This window comes from Bactrocera latifrons, unplaced genomic scaffold, assembly GCF_001853355.1.
Source record: "Bactrocera latifrons isolate USDA-ARS-PBARC rearing strain unplaced genomic scaffold, ASM185335v1 scaffold_356, whole genome shotgun sequence".
Taxonomy (NCBI): Eukaryota; Metazoa; Arthropoda; class Insecta; order Diptera; family Tephritidae; genus Bactrocera; species Bactrocera latifrons.
Window position 1 is genome coordinate 237,879 of NW_017536997.1, and position 21,108 is coordinate 258,986.

Below are 21,108 nucleotides of genomic sequence, written 5' to 3' on the forward strand. Positions count from 1 at the left end.
CCTTTGGTGTTTTTAGAGGGTCCTTCTTAAAAGCACGGACGATAAGACGGTCGGCATCAGCTCCTGTCTTTCGATTTCTGCCTTTACGGCGAACATTGATGACATCGTTACATTTTTTATATTTATTGATTTGATAGTAAATGGTCTGACGTGACAAATTATATTCCCTAGCGATGYTTATTACGGAAAAACCCAAGCTGTATTTGATCACAATTTCTGATCTTATTTTGGTGCTCAGCTCAGATGTTTTAACCATTTTAAATATTAAAAGATCAACTTTATGCAATGTTAATGAAAACTTGTAATAATATTCTTGAACCACACTTTCAGCTTGCCTAGAAACAACTAAATCACGCAATGACAAAATATATACATTGCGAAAGCAAAAATTGAAGCATGGAAATATCACAATGCTGTTGGGAGTATCATAAGGAGCATACATACATACATTTATGGCTCTTCATATTATTGAGTATGTGAGAGAGCTGTATTTGTACACATTTTTCGCWGTTAAAAGTGGAATATCAAAGAACTTATCTTCCTTCAATATTCCCTCTTTGCGCATACATGCTATGACATCATATGCCGTACCTATATTATTTCTTTTCATATTCTCTGTTTGAGTATGTGGAGAACTGTTAAAAATGTTAACATTTCACATCGTGAATCTGTGGTTGTGAGGTGAATTCCCTATCACAATCTTATAAAATGTTCGACATCGAACCTGCACCTTCTCTATGTTTTAAGTTCTCTGGTTGATGTATGTAGCGAAGTTATTTGCTCGGTGAGAGTACGGCTGGCTAATTGGTATGGTTATGTAGTTGTTGCGAATTTATTTTCTCGGTGAGAGTACGGCTGTGCGGCGTACTGCTGTCACTGGCCACTTGGTATGGTTAAGTGATTGTTGTGCAGTTCTCGGTTAGGTTTATGACGGTTGCATAGGAGCCTACACGTGCGAGACTGAGTTGAGCGCCTTATCTCCGTAGGTTCCGACTTTGCTACCGTTTGCAGCTTGCAATCGAAAAGGAGTTACTACTTTGAGTTTACGAGAAAGCGGAGTTGCCGAATATCCGTGACAGTGTCGTCGAGGAATTTCGTACTCGATGTGTGGTCTTAAATGAATAGTTGGCGATGTGTTACCGTTGTTGGTAATGCGATGCGTAGGATATTGAAGCGTAGCATGGCGGCCGGTTGGCAACCTGCGCGCGGGCTGATTTTGGCGTTGTGCACTTGGTAGTGTTGCATGTAGCGTGGAGGCGGCGACTGATGCAAGTTGCGTGCCGAATTTACTGCCGATGAAGCGATACATTGTGGACTCAAATTGATGTAGATCATATGTATCGTTGACATGTGCCGCAGTAGTTGTAGCATCATTTGTGGTTGTGCGTGTTGCATGATGACGGCTTGTGGTGCATGCGACAATTGATATATAGTCGGAGGTTGTGGTATTGGTTGATGATGAGGTTAGAAGCTGGGTAGTTCGTACATCAGGAGATGGAGGAACTGTTGCTAGCAAAATGATGATGGTGATTACTGCTGCTACAAAATTTGTGGCGGTAGTGGTGGTGTTTGCTGTTGCTGCTGGTAGATAAGTGGTGCTGTACTTATGTGCGATGCTCTAACGATAGGTCCTGCGATTGCTGTTGTATTTGTACATGTTGGTTTTGTTGTTGTTGTTGTTGTTGCTGGTTGTGGCCATGTTGCTGCGCTGTACCAGCCACATGCGGAGACATGCCGATGGTGGCAGCAATCAATTGGGCTGATACAAATCGCTGGCGCTAATGTAGTAAGTCGTGGGACCATCGCCGGCGGCTGGCGAAAGGTCCGTAAGATCGGTGCTGAACGCCCATTGTATTTCTTGTCCTGACTTGTCTTCTGCTGAGGCCGAGGGCGTACAGGTGGCGTATTGTGTTGGCCGTTTGCGCCAGTTGCACGGCCTCGTAAGCGCAACTGTGCAGCAAGGTGTGTTGTTAAACTGTAGTTGTGCTACAGTACTACACATACCAATTATGGTGTGCTGTTCAGTCGTTATTCATTGCTCTGCTTGCGTCTGTCGTTAAACTGCAGGGGTCACCAATTATGTGGCGGGAATAAAACACCACATTTAATATTTAAACGATTATTTATTAAGATAATTCAAAACACTTCTTCACTTGTTGGCGTCTGTACAAGAAGCCACGCTTCTTAAAGCTAAAAGCTTATAATTCAGTTGAAACTGTAAATTTCTAGGAAGAATATAAAGAGAATGAAATAGCAAAATAATTGACAAACAGTGCTGCCAGATGTGATACGTCTTATCTGTGTGCCCACAAATCCTTTGCTTTGTTTACATACATATACTTAACTCCAGAAAATCTTAGGGTGTTGTGTAACACTTTTTTTACTACTTTAATGGTAATCACGGTGTTGTGTTAGCATTTAAGCTACATATACATTTTAAATATTGATGATCAACACTTTAAAAGGTATTAAATAATGCATGTGTTTACGTTATTTAAGTGATTATATTGAATTACTTTGCATATCTGTTCAATTTTATTGGAATATTACTTGTTGTTTAATGTTAAATCAGTTTTTTTTTTTTCATTTTTAAACACGCTTCAAGTATTTCTAAATTTTAGATGCAGTAGGATTCAATCCTGGGGGGTAATTTGTCCTTTGAAATATAGTATACAAATTGACAATGCGTTAGCCGTTATAGGAAAACATCAAATGGAAATTGAGTTTGAAAAGAAAGATATGTCGAAGTTTTTAATAAGTTTTTGTTTGCAGAAGAATGCCGAAATCTTGTGTGTGCAGATGTGCGGCAGCTGAATCCTTCTATAAATTTTTATATATACATATTTTGTAATTATTATATATAAACTTAAAGATTCAATATATATAGAATAAAGAGTACATGAGAAATACATATGCCATTAAATTAAATAATCTGAAAATAATTATATGTATACATTTATATGCAATTTCCCATACTTATAAAGAAATAAAAATTGTACCGTTTCTATCCGTTTTATCGTATACGGGTGAGAATTAGAACGATGTATTAAAAATCCAACTTGAAATGTTTAAATATCTTCTTTCTTCTTCTTTCTAAATTATTAGTAGTAATATTTCAAAAACTTACGAATACAAACATGTTTTCTGTCTGTCAATTGTAAACAAAACATTCAGAGGAAAATTCATCACCGAGAAATCTTAAAGAGGGCTGCATTTTATTAATAAGAACTCAATACATAAAAAATATCTGACTATCAGTAAATGATATTTTTATGGGCGAAACATGACACACTATGGCGTTTAAATCAATATCCTCAGAAAGCTACCACGAAAAGGTTATTTACTCTATATACTGTGGTTGACATGCCGTCCCACAGTTCCCTTATACCGAATAGTTGACAAGTGCTCTCAGAGAGCAGGCGTGCATGCCTCGACGTTGAACCTTCTTTGTGTTTCTTGACGTGCGTTTTTTGCTGCACAACGGCCGGTGCGAATCTTGGCCACAAAAAAAAAGTTGTCCGAGTAGATGTTAGGACCTCAGAGCATACGCATTTCTAAAACACTAGAGACGAGTCTTCCGTTTATCAATATAGTTGGTGGTTTTTCGATTCGGAGACAGCCAGGTAGCTTGGTGAATTTTCTACAGATAACCATATTTCGGGTCCCGGCGAAGTCAATCAGCCTCAACCCATTTGGAGAAGTAAGTATTTTGTTTATAATTACATCAAAATTATTTAGTAGGTCAACTAACAAACCGAACAGAGTTTGTGAATACAGTAAAGTTTAGTTTCCATAAATTACACACAAATGCAAATATTATTAATGCGAATTGAATAGTGTTGAATTATTTCACAGTATTTTTGTAAGCTTACGTTTATCAGTTTTACATTTCAAAAACATTCATTTATATTTATATTTCGATATTTCCAATCAGGCAACGACATACATATGACGGCAAATTTTTCAATCGGATTTTGATATTATTTAACTACACTTTGTTATATGTGCTTTGCCTAACTTATCTTTATCAATTAACTTTATTACCTGTAACTTCACCTTCTATTTCTTTCATACCTTTTCTTTCGTCTTCTTGTAATTTCACTTATGCTTTATAATCATTTTAAATCAAATTCTCTTTCTTCTGCCTTTGGACTTCAATTATATTACCATCCTAATTCTCATTATTTACCTTCGTTAGCTTAGTAGTCGTTCACTTGTTCTCGTATTCGTTGATCTTTCTGTCTTCCTTCTGCTTTTTCAACTTCTTCTCGTATTCGTTCAAATAAATTTCAAAATCGGGTTTTACTGTGGCTGGTGGTGTAAACTGCTCAACTATTGCCGATGATGAAGACCGCTATGTGGTTATATACAGGGTGCCACAAATGCAAACCTCCTATCAGAAGATGCTATATTTTGCAATTGACCTCAAATGTCAATTCTATTTTGACATTTGTGTAGTAAACACATGCGAAATATACGTAAATAAACGATGGTACGCTACACTGCTCCAGGACGCGGATTATTGGTGACTATTTATTTGACCAATAATCGGTCGGTGACTTTGGCATAACGTGAATTTCGTCGCAGATTTCCTAGCCTTTCGACGCCTACTATTGAAACACTGTGGCGTTTAGCCGCTCGCCTCGAAGAGACTGGTACAACATGCGATGCTGCCAGGCGTGTCAGACCCCGGAGTAGCCGTTCTGCAGAGAATATTGCTGCTATTGCAAATGAATATCAGTGGGCGGTGTTTATAGCGGATTTTAGTATAAGATTTGAAAGTGTTTCCGTACAAAGTCCAGACGGTGCATCAGCTGTTAGCTGCTGACCGCCAATCGCATCTAACATTCGCTCAAGTCATCCTTAATCACCACCAAAAGGAAGGTGATTTTTTATCAAAAATAATCATGAGTGATGAGGCTCATTTCCATCTTAGCGCATACGTAAATAAACAAAATTTACGCTTCTGGAGCACTGAAAACTCGCGTGTAACCCACGAAGAGCAGAACACCCGCCCAAAGTCACTGTATGGTATGCTGTTTTCGCTGGAGGAGTCATCGGACCTTTTTTTTCGAAGACGTCGCGAGCCAAACTTTTACTATGAGTGGTGAGCGCTACAGGGCAATGATCAACGAGTTCTTTTTGCCGCAACTTGATGAATTGGGATTGAAAAATATGTGGTTCCAACAGGACGGTGCACACTGCACGTGCCACAACCAATATGCTGAAGGATGAATTTCCCGGCCGCCTATTCTCCCATTTTGGCAATTTGCATTGGCCCGTAAGATCGCCTGACCGCTTCAGACTTCTTTTAGTGGGAATTGAAATTGAAATCTCGGGTTTATGTCAACAAGCCTCAGACTCTTGCAGCTCTTAAAGACAATATCCGTCAAAAATGTGAGGACTTATCGCCGGAAGCTCTGGCCAAAGTGATGGAAAATTCCATAAAAAAGGCTCAACTGACAATCACCTGATAAAAAAATTAAAAGAGCAAATAAAAATAGTTCACAAGCAGAATCAAAGTTTTTAATTCTTTAAACAAATTACAGCCAAAAAAATCGGAATGTTATTTTTGCGCCACCTGTTACCTTCACATGCTGCTGCTGATAAAGACCGCTATGCTCGTACCTCATAAATGCGAAGTACTACTACATATTATATACGTGATGTGTTCACTTTTCCCTAATGTGAGATGCTGCCCACATTAGAACAATCGCGAAATTATTAATTGAAAATTACAGCATAATTTCTCCGGTTGGCTTAAATTCAATTCTGGGCGAGCGCCCAAATGTAGCTTTATTTCAAATCAAATGTTTAAAGTATTAAAAATTAAGTTATTACATAAATACTTTAGACAATACTAAAATAGGTTCTTTCGGGTTTGATGAACATAAAACGACTGTCCGCTCGTCTACGTACGAATTCCCGTACGTTCGTTATTATTTTCGTCCTTATTCTCGTCAGGTTGGTGTGTCGCATTTGATTAGGAGTAAATGCTAAAAGTTACGTCCACTTCTAGTTGTTCCTCTGTCGTCACCACATATATATGGTCGAAGATATGTTATTCAAAAAATTTCTGCAAAAACTTCCTTGTCCGTAGTTGAGTATTTTTGCTCGTAATTATTTAGTGTCCTTGAAATGTGACACACTGGTTAGCCTTGCTGTGAAAATACTACTCTTCATCATACTCTGGAAATTTTAGAATTGAATGAATTGAATTAAGTTCCCAAAGCTTTCAATATAAATATTTGGTTCTTTGTATTTTTGTATAATCTTTCATGAATTTTCTATAGTAACCATTAGCTGCTTAAAATCATTTTAATTGTTTGTCAGTTTTTGGTATTAGTAACTTTTGGATTGCAACATTTTTATTCGTTAATATATGTCCCAATAATTTGGTTTCTTTTTGAATTAAACTGCATTTATCTTCCTGTTTTTTTAATTTGTTTTCTCGTAGTTTCAAAAAAACAAAACAAGAAAAAACGCTTACTTCGGCTGCACCGAACATAATATACCCTTCACAGGAGCATTTATTTTAGTAACTATGTGACCAGCTATAGGCTGTAGTAATCCGATCTGAACATTTTTTCTCGGAGATTATATTGTTATCTTAAGCAGTAATCCATATCAAATTTCGTGAAGACACCACGTCAAATGAGAAAGTTTTCCATACAAACGTTTGATTCCGATTGTTCGATTTGTATGGCAACTATATGCTATAGTTAACTGATCTGAACAATTTCTTCGGAGATTACATTGTTGTCTTAGAAAATAATATATACTAAATTTCGTGAATATATCTCGTCAAATGCAAAAGTTTCCCATACCAGCACTAGGTTCCGATCGTTCAGTTTGTATGGCAGATATATGTTGTAATGGTCTGATTTCGGCAGTTCCGACAAATAAGCAGCTTCTTGAAGAAAAAATTACGTTTGCAAAATTTCAAAACGATATCTTAAAAAATGAGGGACTAGTTCGTATATATATAGACAGACGGTCGGGCAGACAGACAAATAGACGGACATGGTTAAATCGACTCAGCTCAATATACTGAACATCGAAACATATTTTATTTATGTATTCTCTCAATATGTCGTTCATAAATTTTTGAAATGTAGCTGGGGCATTTTTCAACTCGCTTGCCTAGCTGTTTTCTCGACCTCCCATTCTGTCATTAAAATCTGGTGGTAACGTTTTGCAAAACTTATTTATTTATTTATTAGGAGAAATATACAAAGTAGTGTTAAACCTAATTTAAAAAAAAGAGAGTACGAGCTAATAAAGCCATCGACTCTGAACAAACAAATATCTTAGGTTACCAGCTAAATATAAAGTTATATTTTATTTTGTAGGAAGCAATCAATAATTATATTATAAATGCTTATAATATTTGCAAACGAAGGAAGTTTTAACAATTCTTGATGGTTTGGAAAAAAAATTGTGCTTATGTCTAATACTCGCTAAAGCCGAACATTCGTTAAAGATGTGGTGAAGTGATAGTGTGCTAGCGCAGAGAGGGCAAAATAGTTTTACTTTGCCAGTAAGAAGGTGTTGATGTGTGAGTTGTGTGTGGCCAATCCTTAGACGTGTGAAGATGGTAGCTTGTAGGCGAGATATATTCGTAGGATATACAACTTTTGTCCTTGTGGGATTGAAGGCAGAGTACCGATGGTCGAAACGTTTCCATTCCTTGTGTTTAATTTCGTGAATGTAGCGGTACAGCATATTACAGAGGTCGTTTCTATCGTGTGGCTCATATTGTATGGTTGGCGCTGATTCAAAAAACCGAGCTACATGGTCTGCATGTTCATTTCTCATAATACCAACATGTCCTGGTACCCAGAGTAGGGCAACTTTATGACGAATATTCGAAATAAGTGAGGCAGTGTTGCGGATGTTACAAACAGCAGATGGACAAGAAAAGCTGTCCGAGCAAATAACAAATTTGCCTTTGCTATGTATCGCATATTCTAGTGCTTTGAAAACGGCAAAAGCCTCGGCTGTAAATATCGACGAGTAACAAGGAAGAATCCCGCCTGTAATAACTTCTCCATTTGGTTTGGTGAGAGCAAAAGTTGTGTTTATCGCTTTGGACCCGTCTGTGTAAATCGCAGTCCAATTGTTTTCTTCATAGGTTTTCATCAACTCTAAGAAGAGTTTCTGAAATACTAAATTACTGGTGTTGCTCTTTTTGAAGTTGTGCAGGAACATGTTAATAGTTTCTTTTTTTAACAACCACTCCGGCTGTTTGTTGACCCTCTTGTACTTTGGGGGCGGATATATGTTTAAGTCTTTTCCGTATTTGATACGATGGCATAAAGTGGATGTTAGCCTGAAGTCCCGTTTATGTCGTGACGCGTAAATTACGGTTTTATGTAAGCTGGCATTTGGAGAGTATATCAGTTTTGGAATTAGTTGCATCGTTCGTTCGTATACCCTTTCCTTTATTGTTGGTAGGCCACATTCCGCCAATATACACTTAATAGGTGATGTAGGGAAAGCGTTTATACTTCGACGGCTCGCTGCATTATAAGGAGGTTCCAAAAGTTTCAAATTAGAGTTTGCGCACCATCCAAAAATAGGTAAACCGTAGTCGATTTTAGCGAGTATTAAAGCTCTTGTAGCGTTTATTAGAGAGTTGGGATGAATAAAAGATCGTTTACTAGTTAAATATTTAATTATGTGCAGTCTTTTTGTTAAGTTATTTCTTAGGTTAAGACATTGATACCGAAAATTAAATCTATTATCAAAATATACTCCTAAAATATTTAAATTGCTTACGGATTCTATTACAATATTTTCAAAAACTAACTGTGGATATATACATTTTGTCTTTTTACAGATATGTAGTAATTTACATTTTGGAATGGGAATTGTTGCACCAGATTTCATGCCCCATTTCTTAAACTCTATTAGTATTTTCTTGAAAATATTGTTGGCAGTTTGGGGATCTTTTATATTGCAATAAATAATAGCGTCGTCCGCGTACATAGTAAGTTTAATGCCTTTAGTATTAAGGCATACCTCTGTTAATTTATCAAAAGCTATAATAAAAAGCATCACCGATAGCGACGAGCCTTGCGGTATATCATTTTTGAGAGGATGCAAACTAGATAGAACATTGTTTATGCGAACCTGAAATTTCTTAGGATCATGGAACAAGTAACACAAAGAGGGGAACGATTACAACGCTTTGCTGTATGACAAAGAAGTTGGCAATTTTTGCAGCGCATTAGCGAAGGAATATATTGACGTACCAAAAGTTTACACCGGGCAACGTCAATTTTATTTGGTAATTTGTAGAGGTTGAAGGACCCCCGAGGGTTGCGGTTTTCCCTCAACAAACTTATTAAATTTAAATACTGATACGACGCTTTGAGAGCCGAGCTCGTTTACTATCTCCTCCTCTGACAGGTTGTTTACAAAAGGAGCATATATTGTTCCTTTTACTTAGTTCAGAGACTCGTGTAGAGTAGCTGATATTGAACATGTGTTGGGCAGTTCTTTTATTTTCAGGAATTTTTTTGCAATATCGTTATTCTTGACAAGCAGTAGTAGTTTACCATCTCGAAGGGTAGATATGGAGTGAACGTATGCACTAATTTGCTAAATGGCACGACAAATGCCAAAGCAGGAATAGTTGGAAAGGGGTTTGCCGAGTCAGTAGCTTCCATCACTACGAATTTGGGGTCGTCAACTTTTATATCTGGGAGATCTGGAAAATCCATAACCGAAACACTTTTACCAGTTTTACGTTTTTTTTTTACCAGGTCCTGTATCGAATACGGCGAAACGATTCGCCTCGATAATTTGAGGTCCAGGGGCCATTATGCACGAGAAACACTGATGCACACTTTTAATAAGATTCTGCGCGCGAACAGTAAAAGAGAAAAAGAAAGAAATAAAGGATTAAACGTATATAAAAAATCCGAAAAGAAGAAACAGAAAATGTCGAAAAAACACTCGAAATGCAAAAGACACGTCTTATCGACGCGAGAGCTAGTCGGTGACTGTTTTACAAAATATATTGTGCTAAAGTACTGCGCTTTGCCCCATTTATACAAGAGTTCTACGATGTTTTTTAGAGGATACTTATCGTATACCAAATACAGTTAATCGATTTCTGAATTACATATTTTCATTGGTACGTAATTTATATACTCTGTACTTGTTGATCCGATAGTGTTTTCATTTCGTGCATTACTGTTTTTACATTTTTCAAAATGAAATCGTTTCCTAAAATCAATTAATAACCGTCTCATTCTGGTGTTTTCCGAGTATTTGAATTCTTTTGGACAAGGACTCTTTACCTGAATATTTGGTGTTTCAATTATTTCGCTGAAAGTATTCACCATAGTGTTTTCACTTTCAAGCTCTAGCAATTTAAATTTTTCAAAACTAGATTTTTTCATTACGCTTATGGCTGAGCCTGAGTCAACCAGATCACAAAATTTTTTTTCAAAAATCGTTAATAAAATTATAATTTTACTTTTTCAAGATTCCAAGGCTAGTTTGTAAAAAACTCCTCATTCGTATTTGATTGTTGTTCTCTTTTCCTTCTACTCATTAAGTCCATGTTCATGGGTTCTGGTCCCCCTTTTTGAAGTAGTTGTTTACTATTTTCCGAGTTTCTTTGCTGTATTGAGTAATTAAAATAGTTTTGAGTTGCTTGAATTTGTCTTAATTTTTAAATTTTTTGTTGAATCACCGATTTTTAAATCGTAGATCACCCTAAAAACTATTTCTTTCTGTCCTACCGAGTCCCTTCGTACTCTGTCAGTTGCCTCAATGAAGGATGGTATTTTTACATTCCCTGCAAAAAAAGTTACATATTTTTCCATTCTTTGCTTAATTGACAATATATTTATTTATTTATTTATTTAAAAGAGAAATAATTACAAATAATCGTTCAACTTATAGATATAAAGCACTGGCTGCCAAGCTTATGTTATAAAATCTTAGTCTATTATATTCACATTTGAGATCGATTTATATAACGTAAATTTAGATACAATAATAAAAATAAATTTCAAAGCAAAAGTAAATGGGTGCATGTATGTAACTAAACTAAATATTTAATTTGCACAGCGAAATATATTTAGCTATCATTTCTATGTTACTGTCATCAGTCCGTTCTAGATATAAAGAAGGTTTTTTGTTAGAAAAAACATTAGCTCTGATTCGTTGAAGTGCCGGGCAGGTATCGAGGAGGTGTATAACTGTAACATCATTTGATCCGCAGAACATGCAATTTGGTTTATTTACGCCATTTAAGATGTGAGCATGTGTAGCAGTTGTGTGTCCTATTCGAAGTCTTATAAATGTCCTTATATTTTTACAAGTTCCTTTTCCTGGGTATAAAGGCTTTGTTCCCGCAGGATTAAATTTTTTGTAGTGGTGATCATGATTACTCCATTCTCTTACTTGGATTTCATTTACGTATGTTTCAACAAGTCTGCGTATATCTTTATCGGTGAAATAGTCAAAGAAGTGAAGTGGTTGTTTGGAGGCTTCTTTAGCTTTTTTATCGGCAATTTCGATGCCATGAATTCCGATATGGCTAGGCACCCACATTATTTTTATACAGTTACTGCTTTGCAATAGCATGCTACGTATATTGGATATTAAAGGTTCATTATTGGTATTAAATATAGCTTCAATTGCAGATCTACTGTCGGTACATATAATGCATTTATTTCCCATTCGGCAAGCAAATTGTACTGCCTCAAATATTGCGGCTGCTTCGGCAATAAATACCGAACAGTAGGATGGCAAGGAACCTACCATAATAGTACCACCTAGCTGGTTTGTCACAGCAAACAACAACATATGACAATATATTATTTGTTGCATTTTGTGCAGTTATTTGTGTGAAAGATCCTAAGCATCGAGTTAGTAGTTCTATTCACTCTGCCATTATTTGTCGTACTTGGTGGAGGTGTTGTTAATTTTGATTAAGATTAATCTAATTTTTTTTTTTTGCAAAACACAACTTACAAAATAATTGCTTTTCAGCAAAATGCTTTTGTATTTTTATATTGGGTAGTCGAAAAAGACTTTTCGTATTTTGACAATAATGTCGTTGCAATCGTATACCGCCAGTGCTACCAATCACATTGTGTCATACCATATAGTGTTGGAAAACTGAGATTTTAAGTTTCATTTAACCAAAAGAATTAAATTCGAGGAAGTTGAAAAGTTACAGCTTTTCAAAAATGCTACGCAAGCCACCAATGAAATTTGTGAAGTTTACGGTGATGATGCTGTATCAGTTCATGTTCACAACAATGGTTCGCTCGTTTCCGTTCTGGAAATTTCGATTTACACTGATGGACTAATGTCTGTAGCGGAGGAATTGCAAAAATTTGGTCGACCAAAATGGTGCAAACGCGAATTAAATGCTATGTGAAACTCGTTGAATCTGCGACAGAGACTTTTGATATGATCAAGCCGGGTTACCTAGATGTTGCTTTAGCAAGAAGTGATATTTTTCAGTGGCACCAAGGCCGTGACGAAGTCGCTGATGAACCGTGCTTGGAAACCTGCAACTTCGACAAACACCGAACTCAAATCGGCGACTATGTATTCGTTTAATTGCCTAAATGTTAAATTTAGCAAAATCTGTGGTTCAAGACATTGTGACAAAGCTCTTCAACTTGCGAGAAAAGTGTGCGCGAAGATGGAATTTGGACTACTTAGATTACCCGTATAAAGCCAACCGAAAGTTTGAAAATTTTGTATTAGCTATATAGGGGTTAGCGAAGTATTGACTCGATTTTATCATTTTCTCCGTATTTCAATAATATGTATATCTCACAGACCAAAATTTTCGGTAAAAAGTCAGCCATCGGCACTGGGTGTGAATTTGAAAATTTTTTGTCATAAAGCATCATACTTTAAAGACACTATTTGTGTATATGTTTTATACCGATATATTCATTGCAGCTTTGTTCGTATATTGGAAAATGAAAAAAATTTAAATTCAAATAATGTTACATATATGGGAATTAAACGTGTTGTAGTCCGATCCCATTTTCGAAAAATTGGATATTTGACAGACATTTTTACAAACAAAATGAAAATTTCAATGAAAACTTCGCAAAATTTTTTTTTCAAAGAGTTGTAATTGAAAAATAACCCTATGTCCAAGTCTCTAGGAATTGTTTCTCAAAGACTTGTTTAAGGTTTCATGAAGATCGGTTGAGTAGTTCTCAAGAAATCTTGCCAGCTGACTTCAGAAAAAACGCGTTTAAAGACGGTGCACTTAGCCTAGGTAGCCTCGAGCGCACAAGTTCTCAAGGCTGTAACTCTGAAACACTCGGATCAACTTGAAAATGAAACACAATATTCTAGAGGTGCTAAAAAATAAAAGACAATAAAAATATCGAGTTATTGAAACTCTTAGACCTATGAAACCCGTTATTAAAGCTTTAATGGTTCGTGAGATACAGTATGTATATTAAACTCGTTAGGACATGCCGACTTTAATAATTTTTCAATCAAAACAAACCTTTGCTGCGATCCGCTGCATTAAATAAGTTTTTTTATCTTAAATTTCAGCCTTATTGTCACACTTTATAAAATTTCGGTTAAATAAGTTGCATAGACATTGTAGTGATTACGGCCAATACCGAACTTCTTATAGTACCAAATACGTACACAAAGTTTCATCGAGATATGTATCTCAATTTTTACTCTTAGAGCTAGTTACAGTTTGCCCGTTCAGACGGACGGACGGGCAGAAAGTCAACCGGAATTCAACACTCTCGCCATCTAAATCATTTACCAAATATACATAACTCGAGTAGCTTTAGGTTCTACAAACAACCGTTAGGTGCACAAAGCCATAATTCTCTGCAGCAACATGTGCGAGAGTATAAAAATAATTGAATCTCTAACAAGTGTTTAAAATTTTATTCATATATAACTATATAATTTTTAAAACCAACATTTCAGTAAATACAAATTCAATTTGTTAATATATACTATGTTTATTTACTTATTTTTCTCTGACTAAATCAATTGGCTTAAAATGGTTTAAAGCATTAACAGTCCAATCTGACACATTGCCGTTAGTAAATTCCTTTTTGAAGCGATAATTGCACACAAACACTTTATCTTGATATTCTGGAAGGGATCTAAAAAGAGATAAGAATGGAAAGGTTAAGTATATAGAGGTTCGGGTAATGAATTACATGTAATTTATGAAGTAACAAATAAATAATGCATGCAAGAGAAAATAAGTTAAAGTATTTAGGAGCAGTCTTTTCTGTGAGAAGTTCGTAAATATTCATAATTCTTAATGTGGTTCTAATACTAAATCAGTTGTAAATATAGAAATAAGAACCCACAACCAATGTTCAAAATAGAATTGATGCCAAATTCTAACCAACTAAAGAAAAATGAAACACACCGATTTACAATTTAAAATATCTGCTCCATCGCAGACACTGTTCAGGAACCACATAAGAGAAATAGTCCAGTACGAGGTACAAACTACCAAGAGTATGGACACACGAAAGCATATTGCACCCTATGCAGGGTCTGTTTGGTGATCTACATTCCACTTCAAAATCTACTCTTAAAAAAGAGGATTTAAATAAGAACGTAGTAATTGTGGAGGATATCACAGGGCACACTGAAGGGGTTGCCCTGTATGAAAAGACTTAAAAACGAAATTTTCAGGCAACACTGCAGAAATATTATTGAATCAAAACCAAATGTTGCAAACTTTTTAAAGTAAAAAATGAGCGTATAGAGTATTTGTATATAGAATGCTAACACCAACATAAATTGGACCTTATTATATTTCTGGATGAAAATAATATAAATGTTATGATATTGTCAGAAACACATCTTGCGAATAAAAAGAATTTCTTTATACCAGAATTTAGACTCTATGCCACAAACCACCCAGATGGATAGCGGAACAGTGTTGCTTAGAAAACTCTTAAACCACCACACATTAGAATTCCATGCTACAGCGCAGTTATAAGATACATCAATATCGCTGTGGGGACTTAAACGTGACGGCTACATACTGCCCACCTCGATTTAAAATTAAAGACATCCAATTTAAAGACTTTATCGGAACACTAGGTCATAGATTTCTAGCAGGTAGAGATTACAATGCAAAACACATGTATTGGGGCTCACGACTAATTAATATAAAAGGCCAACAGCTGTATCCCACTATAATAAATAGGCACAATAACTTAAGACACAATATCTCCTGGTTACCCGACACATGATCGTAACAAAATGCCAAATTTAATTGATTTTGCTGTAATCAAAAATATAGATAAATCGCCCACAACAGTTTATACATCTACTGAACTATTTTCTGATCACTCTCCTATAATAATAAAGTTATGTCAACAACAGATATTCGTTGATCCAAAAATGGATCGAATATCTTATAAAACGAATTGGTTAAAATATAAAAAAATACATGAGTAGCCACATTAATGTTGGGTACAAAATAGCAGAGATATTGACGAAAGCATAAGACATCTCAATGATATAATAACTAACGCTGCTGTTTTAGCAACACAAAGCCAAAGCTATACGAGTAAGCCGCGTGGTTTCAGAAAAATCACCAAAAGTGAAATTGAAAAGTTTGTAAATGAAAAAGTCGTACAAGACAAGAAGTAACGTAGAAAAACCAAATTGGTTTGCAAGTCACCTAGAATAGTATTTCAACCTAATTGCCCAAAGAACAACTGTCAGTCTTAACCAACACAGCTAGCTAACCAGTCACTCGAGTCTTTTAAGACTTCACCTTCCGAAATAATTAGACTCATAAAAGAACTTAACCCCAAAAATGTTAATTGAGTTACCAAATATTGATGTAGGGGTGCTTCCTTTACTCTCCAATACTATCCAATGTCATGGAAAAAGTCGCAGATTATCATGATAGATAAACCTGGGAAAGATTTAACTCAGCCGTTTTGATACAGACCAATCAGTCTTCTACCCGGTCTTTCTAAAATATTTGAAAAAGTTTTACTATCAAAAATGTCTCCTTTCTTCCACGAAAATAATGAAATACCAACGCACCGGGTTCCGTGAAAAACGTAGCCCGATAGAGCAAGTAAAAAGAACTACTAACGAAATACGAAAAGCATTTGAGCACAAAGAGTACTGTTTAGGTATATTTTTAGACGTAGCTCAGGCGTTTGATAAGGTGTACCATGAAGGCCTTTTAGAACAATCATTGTTTGCCAAGGTAAATGCGTAAGGAAAATATTCAAAAAGATCTTCGAATTCCTATGGTAAAGAAAGAAGTGGAGGACAGCAGAATGAAATATATTGGGTAATCGAAAAAGTATTTTCGTATTTTGTCAGTAGATGTCATTACAGTCGTATATCTCCACTGTTATCAGTCACTTTGTGTCATACCATAAAATGTTGGAAAGGTGAGATTTTAAGCTTCTTTTAAGCAAAAATAAACTAAATTCTGGGAACTTGAAAAAAAGTTACAGCTGTTCAAAAATGAGTGAAAGTAACGAAGGAATTCGCTATATTTTAAAATTTGTGTATAAAAAAGTGGAGAAATATCAAGAGGCTGCAATCACAACAGACAGCCGAACGAGTTTTTACTCTACTTGCACTCTTTCTCTCTGAGAGCACTCATCAGCAACTTGGTATAAGGGAACTGTGGGACGAAAATTCCACGAAAAAAATGCGGCGACTAATAGAAGGTTTCAAGACTGGAGCTAACTCTTGTGGAACCACCAGAGGTGGTCTAGTAACCGATGTCCAGAACATACTAAAATTATTTAGGGAACACTCCAGCCTTATATGAAGAGGCTATTTAATCACGACGTTGAAGAACTGATAAGGAGCGTGCATCAGCTTCTTTGTAGAATATGGTCGGGCGAAAGCATGCCCGACAATTTAAGTGTACTTTGCCCAATCCATAATAAGGTTCTCCTGAGCATATTGTGTGAAAGATTAAAACCCACCGTCGAAATACTGATTGAACCTTATCAGTTTTGATTTAGACTTGGAAAATCAATAACTGACCAGATGTTCACCATGAGCCAAATCTTGGAAAAAGAGATTCGACACTCACCATCTCTTCGTGCGGCGTGGTGTACATATCTCTCAAATCATTCAAGCAATATCACCCACAATTGTACAGGAAAAATCCTTACGACACCTCTTACGACGATGTGAAAGTAGGTGAAATTGTATCTTGACTAAGAGGTTTATATAAACTTTTTTCACATAATCTCAGAATTTATGCAAAAAATTTAAACAACAAATTTTTTTTTATTTATGTTTAGTATTTCTCCTTACATTGACCAAATATTAAAAACACCTTAATTTTCAATAAAAAAAATCTCAAATCCGCCACGCACCTTCCTTTTCCCAATCTCAAATCATCTGAAAATTATTTTCCAGTTAATATTTGTTGTTTTATCTTTCGTTTCCGACTTTAATAAAATAGCGAAATTATTTGTAGTTTATTCAGAACTTCGTCGAATATTGAATTATTTTCAACAAGTTACTACAGATTATAATTTTTTCACCTATGTTACAGTGTGAAAAACATATAGGTAGCCAAAATGTTTAGTATGAGGGGAGTTTTGTTGTGGAGCATATGCCATGACAGTTACATCAAGAAAATAAGAGTTGTTTATAGCATTCAGAATTTAATACAAAAGCTTTTTAGAATTTAAAGCACCTCAACTGCATTCTGCTTAAAGTTTTGAAATGCATTAATCTGTCAAAAGAATGCCGTTTAAAGTGTTGTCAAACTTCAACTTTTTTGTGGTACTACGTTTTTTAACTCTGTGCTGTGTGATTATGTTTATTGCATTGTTTAAATGAGCATGTGTATCCCACTCTACCTGGGAGAAACTGGCGCACCCTAGAAAGACAGCTGAATACACCACATCCGATGGCACCATACACTTACATCACCACAACACAACTCACCACACCTGTACCCACTCAACAAAAAGGATGGACATCGGGATGGGACATTCAATTCGTTCTAAGCACTTCGTGACTCACAATTCGATCATCAACACCTTAACACATACATTACGCCGCGTCGACACCCACTCTACTCTATTTCGATCGGGTCTATCCTGCGCGTTACATTAAACATAATACGAGCGATCACCTAGTTTCATCGGGATACTCTCTCGCCAGCTCGCCGTGAATTTCCATCGAACATTCGCCCGCAACGAGGCTACTTACATTTTATTGCTTAATTGTTAAATATATCAAAATCTTTTTAGGCCAACATTTTACATATCTTATAGTCAAACACAAAATCATTTTTTTCTTGCCCCCGTTCAAACATGGCATTGCATTTTGTTTTTAATAAAGTGGTGGTGAGTGAATTATTGGAAAAAGTAAGTAGTGGGTGTACACTTTTGTAATCAGCATAAACTTTTGACATTGATTAGGTATACTCGACAACATATAACAAACAATTTTATAATAAGCAATAAGTTTACATACACCTAGTTCTATTAAATTACGGCACGTTTATTTGTTATAAAATCAATAAATTTTGTGTTTTTTTTTCTATCCATTTCAAAAGATGTATATTTAGCATATCAAAATATTTTTTTTGTTTACACAAATAAAAAAAATTAATGCCAATGCTTAAAACGGTCATAATTCATATCAAATAAGTTTACGTACACTGATGATTATATATATAAATCAATAGTAATTACAATAGTTTTAGCAGTTTTTGGGCTACAATTTGTTTATATTATTGTCCCTAGACATCGATATATTTTGACCCAGTAAGTCCATGATTCAGCTTTTTGGCCTTATTTTGATGAAATTCGATGTGTTCCAATACGATTTTCCAAAAAGTTGCAGATATTTTGGACAGGATTAATGTCTACTGATTACGGAACCTATGGAGTTATTTTGATTTCCATAAAAACCCTAGAAAAAACTGCTAAAGCCATTGTAATTATTTTTCATTTATATAAATAATCATTGGTGCACGTAAAGTTTTTTGATATAAATTAATATTTTGATATGCTATATTTGATGTTAAATATACATATCTTGAAATGGATAGAAAAAAACCAAAAAATGTATTAATTTTAAAACAAATAAACGTGGCGTAATTTAATAGAACTGGGTGTTTGTAAACTTTATTGGTCCACTGTAGCTTACACGCTGACCGACATTTTCGGCATAAGGCTTTGTAGTATGACGAAAATTATTTTATGTAGGATAATATAAAATCACATATTTCCAATATTATACGTTCAATTAATTTTGCTATGTATTCTTACACATTGACAAATGTAGACGGTATAAAGACAACTGCAAGTTTAATAACCTTATATTAGATATATGGGAGAAAGTTATATTGATAATTTGATCTATTTTTGGTTATATTATACTATATATAATTAGCCTTAAAAGATGTTTTCTGAGTTTTATTAAGGTAGCTGACACACCAAAGCAATATATGGATATTAATTATGGCTATGGCAATCTGTCCTTCGATTTTTTCCATTTATTGCCAAAAAAAGACAGTTTTTAGAATATATACACTGTTTTTTAAAAAACACACGCTCTACCAATCTCATTAAGAAAATTAAACTTCTGACAATATAAAGTCAGCCGGAAGTTCCAAAATATTTCTATTAGGTATATGTGAGATAAGGAAGTATTGACCTGATTCAATTAATTTTCGATATATAGATACATGATTATCAGGAAAGGATTCGCCCCGAATTTGAATTTTACGATATAACTCACACATTGACCGATATTTTCGATAAAGAGCCAGCTATAGACTCTGGTGACCACTTTTCGGTATCTAAGGGCTTGAACCGTTCTGATTCGGTAGTGAACATTTTTACACTTAATACCGCATACCTTAAGATCACTACTCATGCGAAGTTTTATTCATATATTTATATATATTCATTAGTGCTTGATTTATAAACAAGAGAGCAACAGAATCAGGTGGAGTTTCAAAGTGGTGTTATAAAGGTAGGAAACGTGTTGTAGTCCGATTTCACCTATTTTCTGATGATATTTAAAGCTTGATTCTATCGTTGGGCTGACTTCGAAAACGTACTACTGCAAAGTATCGATACGGTATAACTACAGTAATTATACATCGTCGATATGCAAGGTCAAACAACATTGCAAACTAATGCCCTGTACGATTGAACATTTTAGAACACTCTCACTACAAATTTTACTTTCGCAGTAAGCTGTTTTGTTTTTAAGAGGGTATAAAAGTAAACAGGTGGTACGTTGAGGAGTGTCATGTCGCAGTGGAAAGAAAACAGAATGCCTACCTCTCATCGTTGCAATCGACCACAACACGTGGGATGAGATAGATACTGAGAGTTGAAAAGGAAAGCGAGACGCATTTGCAGAAAAAAAAGAGAGGTCAAAATGTACTATGAGTACGAAGAGCTTGACAAGCTGGCCGACAGGGATAATGGTAAAAATTGTACAAAAAGATGCGACGACTAACGAAAGGTTTCCAGCCCGGAGCATACTCTTGTAGAATCCTCTGTGGCAGTAAAAGCATAACACCAAGAGATTTAGTCCGAGGGATGGTGAACCCGATTTCCCAATCGATGACAATGGAGCAGACGTTCTATTGCCCGACCAAGAAGTTCGAATAGCAATTACCTGTCTGAAGAACAACAAAGAATACAGTCGGATGAAAGCATGCCCGACGATTAGAATTTAAGTGTGCTCTGCGTACAAATAAAATGACCCCATAATCTGCCCCAGCTAGCGTGGTATAAGCCGTATTGTGTGAAAGACTGAAGCCCTTCGTCAACAAACTGATTGGGAACTATCAGTGTGGCTATAGACCTGGTAAATGTACAATCGGCCAGCTTTTCACTTTGCGCCACATCTTGGAAAATCCCCGTTAAAGGAGAACCGACACACACCAGCTCTTGAATTATCAAAGCCTACCTAGTTCTTGAACACACCACAAAAAATCTGAAAATTTCGCTTTCAATTGCCCAAATTTTTAATTTTCTACCGATTGATACACGACCTTAGTATCACTTTGTGAAATTCATAAGCAGTACCGTTGTCTTCTTAAGTATCGTTTATTATTTTTATTAGCAACTTCTATTT

At 35.5% G+C, this 21,108-nt stretch overlaps 1 protein-coding gene across 1 annotated transcript in view; it reads right to left on the minus strand.

Annotated features, from left to right (window-relative positions):
* Positions 1–13,891: 13,891 nt before the first annotated feature.
* Positions 13,892–21,108, minus strand: part of LOC108971720 (uncharacterized protein C2orf47 homolog, mitochondrial) — a 28,611-nt gene continuing 21,394 nt past the window's right edge. Inside the window, exon 4 of the mRNA XM_018937970.1 lies at positions 13,892–14,138. Within this exon, the coding sequence (XP_018793515.1) occupies positions 14,000–14,138 (139 nt within the window). The 3' untranslated portion in view covers positions 13,892–13,999. The remainder of the gene's footprint in view (positions 14,139–21,108) is intronic.